A 16,493-nucleotide genomic window follows, 5' to 3' on the forward strand; every position below is an offset into this window, starting at 1 on the left:
TTTAATTTATTCAAAAGATGAGACAGAGCATGCTTGAGCATTTGAGGATAGTTTTGCAAACTTTGAGAGATAAGCAACTGTATGCTAAGTTTAGTAAAAGTGAATTTTGGCTCCGGAAGTTGGATTTTGGGTCATATTGTTTCGTGATGGTATACGGGTTGATCCTAGTAAAATTTCAGCCATTGTTGATTGAAACCACCAAAACGTGAATCGAAGTTAGAAGTTTCTTGGGGCTAGCTGGGTATTATCGGCGGTTTGTAAATGGATTTTCTATAATTGCAGCTCCTATGACTAGACTACTCCGAAAGGATGTTAAATTTGAATGGACGGAAGAATGTCAACAGAGTTTTGAAGAATTGAAAAAGTTATTAACTGAAGCACCAGTGTTGGTACAACCCGAATTAGGTAAAGAATTTGTGGTGTATAGTGATGCTTCTCTAAATGGTTTGGGGTGTGTACTCATGCAAGAAGGAAAAGTGGTGGCTTATGTTTCGAGGCAGTTAAAACCTCATGAGAGGAATTATCCTACTCACGATTTGGAATTGGCTGCAGTGGTGTTTGCTTTGAAGATTTGGCAACATTATTTGTATGGTGAAAAGTGCCGAGTATATACCGATCACAAAAGTCTTAAATACTTGATGTCACAAAAGGACTTGAATTTGAGACAGCGAAGATGGTTGGAGTTATTGAAAGATTATGAGCTTGTTATTGATTATCATCTGGGAAAAGCGAATGTGGTTGCCGATGCTTTAAGTAGAAAGTTGTTGTTTGCTTTGAGAGTTATGAACACTCAGTTGAAAATGTCAGATGACGGTTCGATTCTCGCAGAGTTAAGAGCAAGACCGATGTTTTTACAAGAGATTTCTGAAACTCAGAAAAATGATCAAGATTTGCTAGCCAAAAGAAAATAAAGGTGAAGTCGATCACGAGATCGATTTGAATTGGTTCGATGGGTGTTTAATGTTTAAAGATCGATTTGTGTACCGAAGAATGAAGAATTGATTCAAAAGATCCTACAGGAAGCACATAGTGGTTATTTCTCGATTCATCTGGGTAGTACGAAAATGTATAATGACTTGAAGAAAATGTATTGGTGGAATGGAATGAAAAGAGATATATCAGAGTTTGTGTCCAAATGCTTAATTTGTCAACAGGTGAAAGTGAACACCAAGTACCTTCGGATTACTCCACCTATTATGGTTTCGAATGGAAATGGGATTGGATTACTATGGATTTTGTTTCAGATTGCCATTGACTCCGTGAAAGAAAGATGCCATCCGGGTAATAGTTGATGATTAACTAAGTCGGCTCATTTTATCCCTATGACGTCTGATTATTCTCTTAACAAGTTGGCTGAACTATATATTAGAGAAATTGTTAGATTACACGGAATACCATTATCGATTATTTCAGATAGAGATCCAAGGTTTACCTCGCGGTTTTGGCGAAGTTGCAAGACGCGTTAGGTGGGTTAAATTTCGATCTTGCTTTTCATCCATAAACCGATGGACAATCGAAAGAATAATTCGATTCTTGAAGATATGCTTAGATGTTGTGTATTGGAATTTCAAGGAAGTTGGGAAAGATACTTACCGTTGGTGGAATTTGCTTACAATAATAGTTATCGACGAGCTTGAAAATGGCACCTTATGAAGCATTATATGGTCGTAAGTGTTTAACGCCATTGTATTGGACTGAACTCAAGGAAAATCAGATTTATGGAGTTGATCTAATAAAAGAAATCAAGAAAAGTGAAGATAATTCGAGATTGTTTGAAAGTCGCTTGGATAGATGAAATCTTATATGACCTAAAGCGAAAGGACATTGAATTTCAAGTTGGTGATAAAGTATTTTAAAGGTGAATCCGTGGAAGAAAGTCCTTAGATTTGGACGGAAGGGCAAATTAAGTCCGCGTTTTGTTGGGCCGTATGAAGTAATTGAAAAAGTTGGACCGGTAGCATATCGGCTAGCATTACCACCGAACTAGAGAAGATTCATGATGTGTTCCACGTATCTATGTTACGTCGGTATCGTTCGGATCCTTCACATGTAGTTTCACCGATGAAATTGAACTACAACCGAGATATGACCTACGAAGAAGAACCGATTAAGATTTTAGCTCGAGAGGTCAAACAACTAAGGAATAAAATGTTACACTTGTGAAGGTGTTGTGGCAAAGGCATGGAGTAGAAGAAGCTACATGGGAATCCAAGAAACTATGAGAAATCAATACCCACATCTGTTTTTAGGTAAGATTTTCGAGGACGAAAATCCTTAAAGGGGAGAGTTGTAATATCCCGAATTAGGGCCTAATCGAATAGTGGTTTCGTGACCATAAATCCGAGATAGAAATAATTATTTTATAATTATTTTGAGGTTTATGATATGATTGCATGATTGTGTGAAAATTTCGTGATGAAATTCTATGCCTAAAGTGCTTAAATTGAAAGTAGGGACTAAATCGAATAAGTTGCAAAACTTGCATTCTAGAAGTTTTAGTATGAAATTGTTTTGGAATATTAATGAGGAGGTCTTAAATAGCAATTTGACCAATTTTAAGTTCATGGACAAAATTAGGACATGGAAGGAATTTTTGGAAAGTTTAGTAGTAAGGGTATTTTGGTCATTTAGTTATTAAAATGAATTAAAAACAAAATTAAAAGCCAATTTTGTCCATCTTCTTCATTAGGCCGAAATTTCAAGGGTTCTCCATAGCTAGGGTTTGTTTCAAGCTTCCAAGCTCCATAGTAAGTGATTCCAAGCCCGCTTTTAATGATTTTTACATTTTGAGATCCCAGAACTCGATAAAGCTTATGTATAGCAATATACCTTTTTTGTGTAAATGATCTTATGGTATGGTGATGGAATGGTTGAGGAAATGCTTGATAATGATAAATTATGAAAATAGTTAGTTTAGATTATATTTGATGTTAAGGAAAATTATTAAGATACTTAGTGCATAAAAACTCATAAAAGGGATGAAATTTGCCATAAACAGAATACTGCAGCAACACTGACGCGAGTTTAAAAATTTACTAAAAATCATAGAAATTGAAATTGGTGATGGACTACATATCAAATTGAAGCTTATTATGTCTAGTTTCACATGAAACAAATGAAACAGGTAAAGGAATTATATGTTACAAGATATTTGAATTTTAGTGAAACAGGGTCATAGCAGTTTCTGAATCCCCTATTTCAACTTTAGAAATTCACCATAAATTGTAAAGATATAATTAGGTAGTGTATTTTATATTCTCAGAATCCTTATTGAGTCTAGTTTCAGGAGAAATAAACCTCATAGTCATATGGATTTTTTACAGAGAGAAATGTGGTTCGTAGTAAACAGAGGTCAGACCAGTCAAGTCCTGAAACAGGGGTAAATTTAACTAATAAACTGTACTAATTGGCCCAACCAAAAATTCTAGAAAAAAATTAGTAGTCAGGTATATGAGTCTAGATTTAGGGAAAATTTACGGATCTTGATTTCGAGTTTTGTAACTCGAGATATGATTTTTCTTGTGACTGTGATGCAAGTAGCTTAAAAGCTGTGAATGTAGAAATAAATAATCCAAAGTTCTAAATATGTTAAATTAAGCTTAGTAACACCTCATACTCGACTCCGACGACGGTCTCGGGCGTGGGGGTGTTACACTATACCACTCAATTATGTTATTAGGTTTCTTATGACACAATTGATTAATTTGCATCCAAATAATGACATAAAACTAACAAAAATATTTATTAATATTTAGAATTAAAATTGATAAAATATATAAAAACATTTAAATTACTTGATAAACAAAAATATTTATTAATACTATATAAAAATATAGTAAATGGTTAATTTAGGATTGGAATAAAAATTGTAATAAATAAATTTAAGTTTTATTCCATAAAAAAAGCCCTCACTTCCTTTAAAACTCGGTCGTTCCCCTCTCTCATAAATTGATTCCTGGGGAAATATTAAAATGGTTACGGGTCAAAAGCTCGGAGTTATCAGCTGATTAAGTTTGGCCCGTATCAGAAAGGTACGTAATTTTGTATTCTCATGATTTTACTCAAATTTTAATACCCTTTCTTTTTGGTACCCGAGGACTTTAAGTGATTCTCTTGCTTTTCGCTAAATTTTCTTCCGTCTCCAAATAGCCAGCTATTGTTTGTATTGCAAAATTTCAATTAGAATTTTGTTTTCTCATTAATTTTCCAGGTAATGAAACGCCACGTTAGTCTCAGGTTTTAGATTTGCAATCATTTTTGAATTTTGTCTGCTTTTTAGTTCCATTTGTTTGTTTATTTGGGTTTCAGAATTCATTATTTGATATAAATTATATATAATTCTGTTCAGAACACTTTTACATTGATTTTAAAGAACGATAGTTTAGTTATGTCTGGAAGAAATCGTGGGCCACCGCCCATTCCGATGAAAGGGCCACCTCATGCTGGATTGCTGCCGCCGGTGCATGAACATCCTTATGCTAGAGGCCTAGGACCAATGCCACCACACCCAGCTTTACTGGATGAAATAAGAGAACCCCAATTTGTGTTGGGTCCTAGAGGGTTTCCTCCTCATCCAGCTATCATTGAGGAGCGTCTTGGAGTTCAACTGCAAGAAATTCAAGCCCTCCTGGCGGATAATCAAAGGCTGGCAGCGACTCATGTTGCGTTAAAGCAGGAATTGGAGGCTGCTCAGCATGAATTAAAACAGATGTCTCATTATGCAGATTCGTTGAGGGCGGAGAAGGATGTTCAGATGAGAGAGATGTACGAGAAGTCGGTTCGGTTGGAGGCTGATCTTCGTGAACTGGAGGCTATGCGAGCTGAGCTTGTTAAGGTTAATGGTGATATAAAGCAGCTTAGTGCTGTGAAGCAGGATCTAACGGGTCAGGTTCAGGTTATGGGTCAAGATTTGACAAGACTTACTGGGGAATTGCAACGGGCTCCTGTTCTGAAGACTGAGATTGAAAATTTGAAGCAGGAATTGCAACGTGCAAGGTGACAAGTTAACTTTTTTTTTTTTTCTCATTTCTCAAAATTTTTTTTATATGAAAGTTATTGTGTGAATGAAAACTACTTGTTTGAATGAAATAGAAAATTTATTTTCGATCATTTATGTGCCTTTGTTAAATTGTTGTATGGCGTTTGGTTTTCTGATGATTTTTGTTTGTTTTTCTCAACCTTTAGAGCTGCCATTGAATATGAGAAGAAAGGATATGCGGAAAATTATGAACATGGTCAGGTGATGGAGAAGAAATTGATCTCAATGGCTCGGGAGTTGGAAAAGCTTCGTGCAGAAGTTGCTAATGCAGAAAAGAGAACTCGCGCTGGTGGTGGCACTGGTGCTAATCCTGGTATGGAGGCCCTTCATTTAAATATTTAATCCATGTTTTTTTTTCTGAACATAGTGGACTTTATTTCAGTGGAAGCATGTTGCTGTTTGAGTTTCATTCACTGCTCTTTTCACTTTTCTATTTTTATGAAATGATCTTTGGTTGAAAGTTAAGTTTTTATGTAGATGTTGGGTTGGTTTTAATTCTAACTTGAGGATATATGTGCTGTCAATCCTAAAGAGCGTACAAACTACAAAGTACATAAATCCTTTTGTTTTTTTTGAAGTTTGAGCTAATTTAATCACTCAAGCCATCTTATTCTTTAATCTAAGGCTCCTTGACATCTTATTTAACATAATTGTAGTTAGCTGTTTGATAGTTCACCCAGTAAGTCTTATCATATGAGTAGTGATTATCCTTTAAGCTGTGAGGCTTGATGTACTGGATGAAGGCTGATTTTTCTGTTTATGTAACAGACTAACTGATAGTGGTTTTCTGCTCTTTATGAATAACATTTCCTTTGTCCATAATTTTCAGCTGTATCTGGTTATAATGCAAATTATGGAAACCCTGAAGCTGGATATACTGGAAATACTTATCATGTCAACTATGGCATGAATCCTGTAAGTTGCTATTTTATGTACATGTTCAACACTTTCTGCATTGTGTTTGCTTATATTTGTATGGATTTGCATGTGAGCTACATTTGCAAGTTTTATGTATATTCATTATTTTCTTTAAAGAATGATTGGTTTTTCTCCTTTGCATTACAGGTTCAGGGTGGTGTGGATGTTTATCGTCAGTATGGTCCTGCTTCTGGTTCCTGGGGTGCATATGACATGCAGAGAGCTCAAGGACATCGCTAGTTTGATTTTCCAAATCATGCTAAGATGATTCATCTGGTACTTCTGGGCAACTTATTAGTTATCTAGGCTTGGATTTGAGCTATTACAATTTATAATATGATGGGTGTTCTGGAATTGTACCTAAGAACATTATTTATATTTGCTTAAAAGTTGCAGTATGCTGTTGTCTGCTTGATATTGTCTGGTGCATATATTTTCTCAGTTGATTTGTGATGCAGCATTTCAATTTGATACTTTTCTTTTCTTAGATATATTAATGAAATTTGAGTTTCATCATTCATTATGTGGAGAAGACCTTGCCATGCCTTTATGAGGTAGATGTTTGCTTTTGAAGAATAGGAATCATTGGATTCCTGTAATACTGGCACATATGCTGCTGCTGCTGCTTCTTCTTCCTCTTCCATTTCTCATGGAATATGGGGTTGTTCAGTTGTGCTGCTTCTGTTTATTTGCAGAAAAGTGACTACTCTTCAGTGTCTGACTTGATTTAGCAAAATATTAATAAAATTTAGCCAGCTTTTCTAGCTTGTTTTTTCTTCTGTTTTCTCTTGGGTCTCTTCCATTAAAGATTAGTATTACATCTAAGCTGGCCTTTGTAGTTCATTTGGTAGTTGTCTTTCCGTTGCTTTTTCACCTTAGTTTGGTAGCCTTGCTATACTCATGCACCTTTGCTTTGTTAATTTCTCATGGAGTTCCGTAAGAGGTTACATCTATAGATTGTGCAAACTGGCAAGGGGTTTTAGTTTCATCTGATTGTACTATGAAGATTAATCATCATTGCCTTTATTATCAGGTTCTTGGCCTATTCTACTGCAAACTTAAGGTGATGCATGCGCTATTACAGAAAAACGAATTGAGAAATGAAAATGAACAGATTTTCAGCTCATTGAATGACGTTTTACTTCTTTTTTCTAGATAATATTTTCTGTTTTGGTTTTCTTTCTCTGGTTCCTGTGCCATTGATTTATTCATTTTATGTTCTCTAGAGTTTTTCCGATCAACGGGAATACAATAAATTTCATTTATGCTAGACATGCCTCTGGTGTTGGTTCCATAGTTCCTGTTTGAGTAGGATTATATTTCTGGGTCTTACTAGATTATTTCTATTTAGTTTTTGTGTATTAGGTGGAAGTGCTTACATTTGTTATCTAGTTTGAAGCTTAGTTTTGTCTAACCCTTGAGTTTAACTGAGAATAAGATGATAGAAGAATATCCTAGCAACTTTTTCCTGCAATTAAGATTTGATCGCAAGGTTGTCTGCATCTTATCCATTTATGCAAGAAGTAGCCTTAAAACATTTTGCAATATTGTATTGCTGCATATATATACAGGAACTCTAGGTTCTGTTGTGGAAAGAGTGGAGCCAAACTTTAGGATTTACACTGAAAAGGAGCACTGTGTTGCTCCCAATCCACAATATGCACAGCGTGGATCAATGAGGGGTGTGCGAATAATGTCAAAGTCAGATATGTTTGTTTAATGTTGGCAGATCTTCTGCTTTCCTAAGTCCAGCTTACAGAGGCTATATGCGAAGCCAACTATAGAACTAGTGAGGGATATGATGGCAACAGTCTTATTTGGAAAAATATATCCATTGGTAGACTGAATAGGGACAAATATACGTGCCTTGGGAAATTCTAGGATACAAGTAAGAGAAACTAGCTGACACCTGACATTCCCTATAAATGTCAGAACAGGTAGCTTCCTTACTAGTTTTATCTGGTTTCAACTGGCCTGGTTTTTAGTATTTCTTTTACAAAGTCTGTCACCTTGGACACTAAAGCAGTTCTTCAGGACTGTGACCCCTTTTTTTTTGTGGATCATTGCTTCCTTTATCAGAGATTTTTAAAGGAGAGTAAGATCATACTTTGTCACAATGGCTACCCTCTGGCCTCCATTGCTTGGACCACTATTGTATCTGTACCACTTATGCTTGACTAGCTTCTCTCATCATCTGATGGTTTTTTTAACCCCCTTTGATTTACAGCCTATATGATGGCCCCCCCCCCAAAAAAAAATATATATATATATTATGAATATTTCTGGAAAGTTGTTCTCTGGAATTTGCATGAAACTGTATGAATACTACATCCTGAGTATAAAGAAAAACTGCCCTTGTTTTGATAAATAAGTAACATCTTGTGTTGTATTTTCATTCTTTTCAAATTTTACGAAAGATGAGGATGTACTTTTCAAATTTTATGAAAGATGAGAAACATCCTAGTACTTCTTCCTGATACTTGACTTACTGTGAAGTTGAAAGCAGCAACTCAACAGATTATACAAACTCTTTTTTCAATATGTGAAATTTTGTTTTTTTTTGCTTCTGACATATGTCTTCAGTTTTGAATATCTTACCTATTGGAACCGGGATCCAGATCATAAGATTAGATCCTGTTGAGATGAGGCTAACAAAAGAACCAACTTCCATTGAACTTAGTGTCATGGGGGATACTGGAAATAATAGGGTTATTGGATAGATGATTTAAGAATGACATGGCAATAAAGCAGGTCATAAATATGACGTTAGAAACTTTCTGGGACTTCCAAATTTGTAGACTGTATGTCAGCATTCAGATAGGATTGCCATTTTACGATTGAGGGCATATGTGCTTTAGGATTTCATAGTATGTATTTGTCTCTCTAACAGTAATATATTCTTTATATCTCTGGTTTCCTGGACTGGTTGTGTCCATTATCATAATGGCTTCACTCTTGATTTAACATCACATCTAGTGTTGCCTCATGGAGGCATTGGTGCTGCCGCTGGTGTTGCAGCTTCTTCTCTTCTTCACCTTTAAAATAAAATTGCTGCCATTTGTGTGTATATGCCATTTATCATTATTTCTGTTTTCTCCATAATTTGAGTATTCAATTTCCATTGGTTAAACATAAAAAATGCCTAATTGTCAAACAGATGCTCTATGACTAACTAATTTTCTTTTTAATAGTTTTTCCTATTTCTTTCTCTTCCCTTTTCTTTCTTCCTTATGCTTTCCATTTGCCTTTTGGGTCTTAGAGCAATGATCTAAGACAAGTACTTGGCTAGTCTTTGAATTTTGTTCCTTCTGTGACTACTAGTCTGTTTCTTTCTCAATTCATCATATTTGAATATTAATTCAGCTGTGTCTTTTGCTGGAATAAGTTAGCTATTACTTGGTTTTAAGAGCTTATTGGACTCTGTGGTCTTAGACAGATTTATATGTTATTTTATGTTTATGTGCAATCTACTCCCTTTCTTCTCTCTCTTGTCTCTCTCTCATGCTCCTACTGGTCTACTACAATGAGATGGATTTTTGTCGATTGCTCATCTGAAGTAGAAGGCCATTGTCTGTTACCGTATGTAAATCATTGTTGTTGTTGCTGCGGGGACTGTTAAGTTGCTGAAATGTAAACTGTTCAACAGTGAAGCAAATTATTGAGAATAGAGGAGTTTGTCTTGGGTTGTAAATACCTCATCAATGCCTTTATTATGTGCAAGTGAGGTCAAGAGAAACTTGAGCTTTGGTAAGAGATACCATCCATGTCTTGTTTGATTTGAAAAAAATGTGACTAAGTGCTGGAAGAAGCTCGTTCATTGCATAGGTATGCGACATATTGCCAAGACATGGTCATCAATGATGATGCAAGATGGTTTTTCTGGTCAAGTAAGTGATGTAAATTTCTGAGAAATGCTTTCCTTTTTGTTTTCCATTGTTAGTTGTGCTAGTTTGCCAGACAATTTTTGTTAGCTAAAATTTTGTATGGTGTTGTAATCCACAGTTGAAAGTGCCTTGTGACACTCCTATACTATTGTACTTTTTCTTTTCATACTGAGAAAGTATGATGTGTTAGCAGTGGTGATGGTTTTATTACTTGTCTGTTGAAGCTATTCAGAGTACATATTATGTTCTGTATTGCTTATTTGCAATATTTTTCTGAAGTGATAGCTATTTAGTGAATGATTCTTCAGTTTATTTGGTCTGTTAAGTAAAAGGTAGCAGGCTTGATTTATGATTCTTGAATGTGGATTGTAGTAGACAATCTCACTTTCGTCTCAGTAGCAAAGAATGCGTGAAACATAATTGGAGAGGCGAACTCTAGGAGGGGGTGATCAAAGGATTTTTGGTAAAGAATTAAGGAATTAAGTTATTCATCATGTAGAAGCAAAGAGCAGGATAAGTAATATCAAGTAGGAAAGTAAAAGCTATGTTTGAGCTCCTGGTATTACATTGCTGGGTCATTGTGAAGAAGTTAAAATGGCCCCAAGTTTCTGCCATCTTACATGGTTTAATTACTGTAGGTAAAAATAAAGCTACACCTTAAATTGGATTGTCTTTTGTTGTATCATAAGACTAGGTCCCTTTGTGGATTCGGAATTTAAAACTTCTTCATGAAAATTGTTTGCTTTTGCTTGGGGAGGATTACTTATTTATCCATTTCCAAGTAGATCAAGGGGCATTCACCTTTCTTTTTGAACGGGCACCTATTAGTTTGCTACAGCGGAAGCTGATGCGGCATCTGAGCATGATATTTGATATTGTCTTCATATTCTATCTCTTCTTCTGCCCTCCTTGCCGGACATAGTTATACGCAATTATGTTATATGCTATTGATTTATCAGCTATCAAGGACTTAGGTGACTGCTTTCTGGGCTTCATTGGTAGTATTCAGTTAAATATGTAAATTTTAACTGGTCATTTTCATATTAGATTAGTCACTTAAGGAAGTAAGATGTGGTGCTATCTATTTTGATACTTGATAGTTATTTTCTCCCTCTTCTTTTCTTTATCTTATCCACACTCCCTACTTGTTCAACAATTGCATGCTATGTTCTTTTTCAACTTCTATCTTTTTAAGTATTTATGCTTTGCACATTTGTATTACATTATCTAGCTACTTATATACTAATATTTCTTTCCATTTCAGGTTTACAAACTTGTACCCAGAAAATTGTCTGCTTCAGCAACTATCCGTTGATCTGAGTTCCATGAGGTATGTTGGTGCTGCAACGCCGGACTTGCTGTTTTCTCTGCTTTGCTCCTTTGTTGTTTTGTCTGACCTTGGAAGCTCCTTCTTGCTTTGGACCTAAAAAAAATAACTTAAAAGTTATTACCTAATTTAATCGTGAAAGAAAGAAATAAAACCAACATAAAAACTGCTAGATATTAATAAATCTGAACTTCAAGGACTTAGCTAAATCAAATGCACAAAATTTGACCAAATAACTCTTTTAGATAGAGTTATCATATTTTAGCTAGCACAGTAATATTTCATGGTTTGGGATATATGTATATCATTCAAAGGTCCTAGAAGCTAATTAAATATGTAGTTTTATAAGATTCAGCCTCTATTAGCAAGAGCAGGTTGGTTGATAGTGTAGATAGTGTCTCTCCTTCTGCAGCTTTTTGAATGACAAGTAATCTACAATAATAATTATAGCTGGCTAGACTTTTATTTTATTGAAGATTGTGAATAGGCCTGTGCATCCCCTAAATTACTCATTGTAGTTTTCTAAGCAAACCTGACTCTGCGTAAACCTATGAAATACTCCTGAGATTAACCTGTCTAATATTTGTAATGCATGATGAATTTCTAGCTGTCCTTTTTGCTGATATACCAGCTCAACCTCTAACCCTGCAATGTCTATCTGCTAAAAGTTTATAGCCCCTATAGGCAAGCGGCTGACTCTGGAAGGCACCGGGGGAGCTCAGCATAGGGAAGTGCTCGATTGGAACCAGGGAGCTGCTGAACGCTGAGTTGAAGGCTCAGATCTTACCTGGTAACGTGCCATGGGTGGCACATTGGTCCTCGATGAATAGAGACAGAACAGAGCAATCTCATTGCTTATTCTTTGCCAGTTGCCACTCATCTCAACAAAATCACCTAAACTGTGGTTTTTACTGCCTATGGGAATAAAAAGCATATATATATACAAGCTCAACTATAACTTTACATGTACTTTCTGATCTTCAATAGCTTATTCAGGGCTTCTTGTTTACATCTTATAAAAAATTGGGTCCTGTTCTTTGATACTCATACATTAACACCATTTTTGAAGCACCGGATTTGCTCTTTAATCTCCAATGATTCTAGCTGTTGGTGCAGAGAATACAGATCAACTTATGACTCGTAATAGCTTAGATCTGGGGAAATAAAAACCACTATTTTAGTAGTTTCTTAAAAAAAAAAGTTCTAGGTCCTAAAGTAGAAGTCATACCATGATATTCTTTAGCAACTTAGACCATTTTATTATATTTGTATTATATAATGTAATTTATAATATACGTACTAAATTGTAAAATGCAATAAACCTAAAAGTTTGTCAGATTCTGCCTTTTAGTTTCTGCTTTGGGTACTATTAATTTGATTGTACTTCAAATATTTATGGCTGTTGAGTACAATAAAATATCTATAAAAGCAAAAGTAATACCATTATTATCATGTGAAAGAAAATAATTCATAAACAAGGTTAAGGTGATGACTTGTGTATGATTTATTTTAATTTATTTTAATTTTAAATATAAAATTAAGATGATGATATGGGTGCCATGTATTTAATTTTTTATATTTTAAATATATTTTGAAAAACATGTCATTATTATATGTCTGTACTCGATTATGTGAATTGAGATCTCAGCCAAACTTTTAATAATATTTACACAGGACCTTTCTGGAGAAAGAAAGAAAAACTGAACTGAAAAACGGTGAAGCGAAACAAGAAATGCAGTCCTCACTTCCATGCCCTCATGCAACAACAACATACTTCAAATCTCTAGAGAAACCAAGACCCCCTTATCTATCATACCCTAATCTCTTCCTTTTATTTCCCAGACCTTCCAATTCATCATCTTTTAGCTTAACACTAAGATCCCAATCCCACAAACAACTACCCAATAGACCCATCAATTCGTTGACCTCCAATCGTTTTCAAATTTACTGCGGCATTTCATCAAACAGTTACAATGCTAACAACAAGAAAAGTGTCAGAGATTGGATTGAGTGGGTTGGTGAAGTGATTTCCACTGCATTCCCGCTATGGGTTTCTTTAGGATGTCTACTTGGACTGTTCAAGCCAAGTTCTTTCACCTGGGTTACCCCCAGTTGGACTATTTTTGGTCTTACTCTTACTATGCTTGGTATGGGTATGACTCTTACTCTAGATGATCTTCGTGGTGCCCTTGCTATGCCTAAAGAGTTAATATCTGGTTTTGTGCTCCAATATTCGGTTTGTTTTTCTTGACTTATAATTGTTTATGTTGAACTATATAATTTTTCTTTGTTGAGTTACATATACTAGTTTCCAAATAACCTTACTAAATCCCAACTCTGGCAATAGCTTTGGGTATGTGCAAGCAAGAGTATCATAGCAGTTCATGTTACTTTTATGTCTGGGTAACTTGTTGCAGGTTATGCCTTTATCTGGATATTTCGTTAGCAAGCTCTTAAATTTGCCATCTCACTATGCAGCTGGTTTAATATTAGTTGGTTGCTGTCCTGGTGGTAAGCTTATAGTCACTCTTTGCAAGTATTGTATAAGATAATACTTCACTTCTCTATCCTAGTCTTCCTCTTGATAGTGCTGCATTTTCTTTTTTCATTTCAGGCACAGCAAGTAACATTGTCACATATCTTGCCCGGTATACAAAAAATTGTCTATATGTATCATTCATTTTTCTTTAATTATTGATGCTTTTGCCTGATAACATTTGATGATGTTTCTATCTCCCAGAGGAAATGTGGCACTTTCCGTGTTGATGACTGCTGCAAGCACTCTATCTGCTGTGGTTGGTAAACCAGAACTTTGCCTCATATTTTCTTTCTTATTTAATAGGTGTTAAAAAAAGATCAATGAACCTTCTCATATTGACTATGTCTCAACTGTAGCATCCACTTGTGCGGGCAATATTTATGATTGATGACCATCGATCCTACGTTGGGGAGTGCTGAATTATGAGTAAATATTTGATGCCACAATTTTTGTCATGTTTTTGTGATGCAATATGGTTTGAGTTCCATTTTATAAAAGACATGAAAAACAAAATATTAGATACTGTTAAATTGAGTTCTATTTTACATTGGCCTTTTTAAGAACTTGGGAAACATCAATGACCTTTCTTCTAAGGACCATCCAGGATATTATGTGATAAGCAGCATCGAATCCCAATGGAGTAGAGTATTGACATGAATTTATTAAGATGAATACTTCTGGGGGTAGGATTTTAGTACTCTGTCGGATTACCTTCTTAGAATTATATTCTTGACATTGCACCAATTAATCTCTCTTCTTATTGCTATTTTTTATTCTTCAGATTATGACCCCCTCTCTCACAAGCATGCTGGCTGGGCAATATGTTCCAGTAGATGCTGCTGCACTGCTAATCTCAACACTGCAGGTGAATTCTTTTGTTGCGGACCTTTTTTTTTCTCCAAATATTGTTCATTCCTTGTGGTCAGTACTTAACCAGACTATTACCCCAGGTTGTGCTTCTTCCTGTATTGGGTGGTGCATTCCTAAATCAGTATTTCCATGGCTTCGTTAAATTTGTTTCTCCTTTGATGCCAACCATTGCTGTCGGAACTGTCGCTGTTCTATGTGGAAATGCAATTGCCGAAAGTTCTTCCGCAATTCTTGCATCTGGTCTACAAGTTGTGCTAGCTTCATCCCTTCTTCACGCATCTGGATTTTTCTTTGGCTATGTCCTTTCACGGATGCTTCAGCTTGATGTGGCTTCATCACGAACCATCTCTATTGAGGTTGGCATGCAGGTGCGCATACTTTTTCAAGCAGTTCGATTTCGAAGAACGTACTTTCTATTTGGTTCATCCAGGCACTATCCATACATTATTGTTAGAACATTTAAAACAATGATCATAGTTGTTTAACATGAAAAATAATAGTGTGGTAGCATGTTGTGGGTGATTTGTCGGTGTTCTCCTATTCATTTGCTTGATCCTTCATTCAACTCATTGATGTTTCAGAACTCGGTTCTCGGAGTTTATCTTGCTACTCAACACTTCCAAAATCCACTGACGGCAGTACCGTGTGCAGTGTCCAGTGTATGCCACTCAATTTTCGGTAGTTTATTGGCCGGAATTTGGCGACCCGATGTGCCAAAGCAGAACCAGGAGTGATAATGATATATCTATATATCTACATATATATTTCAATATTCTTAGAAGAAACATTGATAGATGCAGATTTGCATCTATGGTTAGCCCTTGTCTCTTTTAGAGACATTGGATATCTCCTGTATCCAGAACAGGAAGAGGCAGGACTTGGATATGCAATGCAAACTTCCCTATATTTCAGAGGGGTCAAATTCTGCTATAAGTTTCTGTGCTTTTTAGTTGTGGATTTAATCCCTATACTTCAATTTATTCAAGTTTAGCTTTTATACTTTTTGAATTAGTCAAATTTAGTCTTTATATTTTTCAAATTTTGAAATTTCCACCTTAGACTTATCTGGTTAAAATTTGTTATTAGTACTGTACTCTGCCAAAAATTGTAGATTTATTTATATATAGTCTACCATTAAAAGTTTATAATTAATGATAAAAGGAAAAGTACTAATGTTTTATAGTAAAGAAAAAAAAGTGTTTGTAAAGCTTAGTTTTAAATATTTATTTATATATTTCAATATGATTTATAATTTATAATTTCTTGAACCTCATTGATTTCTTATCCATCTATATTTAAAATGTAAGTATAATTGATTAAATTTTCTTTTATTACATGATTAATGTTTTATTAGTAATGGAAAGAAATGTCTACATGAAACTTTTTAATTAAATATTTATTTATATATTTCAGACAATAAATTGAAATTGAAATTGCTATAATAAAAAAATAAAAGCTTTAGTTAAAAAAAGTACTAACTTGTTATAATTAAATGAAATTTAATTTTAATTAAATATGGTAACACTTAAAATACAATTAATTAATTTAACATGTTATAATAAAATTTTATAAATACTCATATTCCAACATCTTTTTAAAAATACCCGAATCTATATATTCATACAAACCCAATTAAATCTATATATTCAACCAAAAAAATGTAAATTCCATTAAAAAATATTTAAAACTCAATTAATTCAAAAATCACAAAGTATAACTTCCAAAAAACAAAGTTAAAAAGCACTTAAAGGAAATTAACAAAATCTATAAATGTAATTAATATTTATAACACAATCAAATCAAAATCAAAATATATAAATTAAAATAAATTTAAAATTTAAAATAATCCATTTTGATACTATTTACTCTCATAAGTCTCATAAAAGTTGCTATATTTAAATGAAAATTGAAAATCAT

General features: G+C 34.5%; 2 protein-coding genes across 7 annotated transcripts; both read left to right on the forward strand.

Moving 5' to 3' along the window:
* Positions 1–3,861: 3,861 nt before the first annotated feature.
* On the forward strand, positions 3,862–12,495 carry LOC108483134 (protein FLX-like 1). 6 transcript variants are annotated; one of them, XR_008286014.1, is made up of 8 exons: positions 3,883–4,031; positions 4,349–4,995; positions 5,185–5,351; positions 5,868–5,953; positions 6,104–6,232; positions 9,603–9,843; positions 11,105–11,170; positions 11,836–12,495. XR_008286014.1 is itself a non-coding variant. In XM_017786356.2 (5 exons), the coding sequence occupies exons 2-5, from the start codon at positions 4,388–4,390 to the stop codon at positions 6,194–6,196; spliced, it is 954 nt and encodes a 317-aa protein (XP_017641845.1). In that variant the 5' UTR covers positions 3,862–4,031; positions 4,349–4,387; the 3' UTR covers positions 6,197–6,371. The 6 variants fall into 6 exon arrangements, 1 of the variants encoding a protein (XP_017641845.1); XR_008286015.1 differs by lacking the exon at positions 9,603–9,843 and having other exon boundaries at positions 11,852–12,495; XR_008286012.1 differs by lacking the exon at positions 9,603–9,843 and having other exon boundaries at positions 4,004–4,210.
* Positions 12,496–12,730: 235 nt separating this feature from the next.
* On the forward strand, positions 12,731–15,593 carry LOC108483133 (probable sodium/metabolite cotransporter BASS1, chloroplastic). Its single transcript, XM_017786355.2, has 7 exons — positions 12,731–13,403; positions 13,585–13,678; positions 13,782–13,815; positions 13,908–13,962; positions 14,488–14,571; positions 14,657–14,944; positions 15,158–15,593. Exons 1-7 carry the CDS (start codon positions 12,900–12,902, stop codon positions 15,308–15,310), a joined length of 1,212 nt encoding a protein of 403 aa, XP_017641844.1. The 5' UTR covers positions 12,731–12,899; the 3' UTR covers positions 15,311–15,593.
* The last annotated feature ends 900 nt before the right edge of the window (positions 15,594–16,493 follow it).

The sequence above is a fragment of the Gossypium arboreum genome, chromosome 1 (genome assembly GCF_025698485.1).
Source record: "Gossypium arboreum isolate Shixiya-1 chromosome 1, ASM2569848v2, whole genome shotgun sequence".
Classification (NCBI taxonomy): Eukaryota; Viridiplantae; Streptophyta; class Magnoliopsida; order Malvales; family Malvaceae; genus Gossypium; species Gossypium arboreum.

Bases quoted from the DNA above. Each gene is read 5' to 3' on its own strand.
- LOC108483134 (XM_017786356.2), top strand. From the start codon at position 4,388: ATGTCTGGAAGAAATCGTGGGCCACCGCCCATTCCGATGAAAGGGCCA. The intron at 4,996-5,184 runs GTGACAAGTTAA...CTCAACCTTTAG, and splicing joins CAGGAATTGCAACGTGCAAG to AGCTGCCATTGAATATGAGA. The intron at 5,954-6,103 runs GTAAGTTGCTAT...TTTGCATTACAG, and splicing joins TCAACTATGGCATGAATCCT to GTTCAGGGTGGTGTGGATGT.
- LOC108483133 (XM_017786355.2), top strand. From the start codon at position 12,900: ATGCAGTCCTCACTTCCATGCCCTCATGCAACAACAACATACTTCAAA. The intron at 13,679-13,781 runs GTAAGCTTATAG...TTTTCATTTCAG, and splicing joins AGTTGGTTGCTGTCCTGGTG to GCACAGCAAGTAACATTGTC. The intron at 13,816-13,907 runs GTATACAAAAAA...TCTATCTCCCAG, and splicing joins ATTGTCACATATCTTGCCCG to AGGAAATGTGGCACTTTCCG.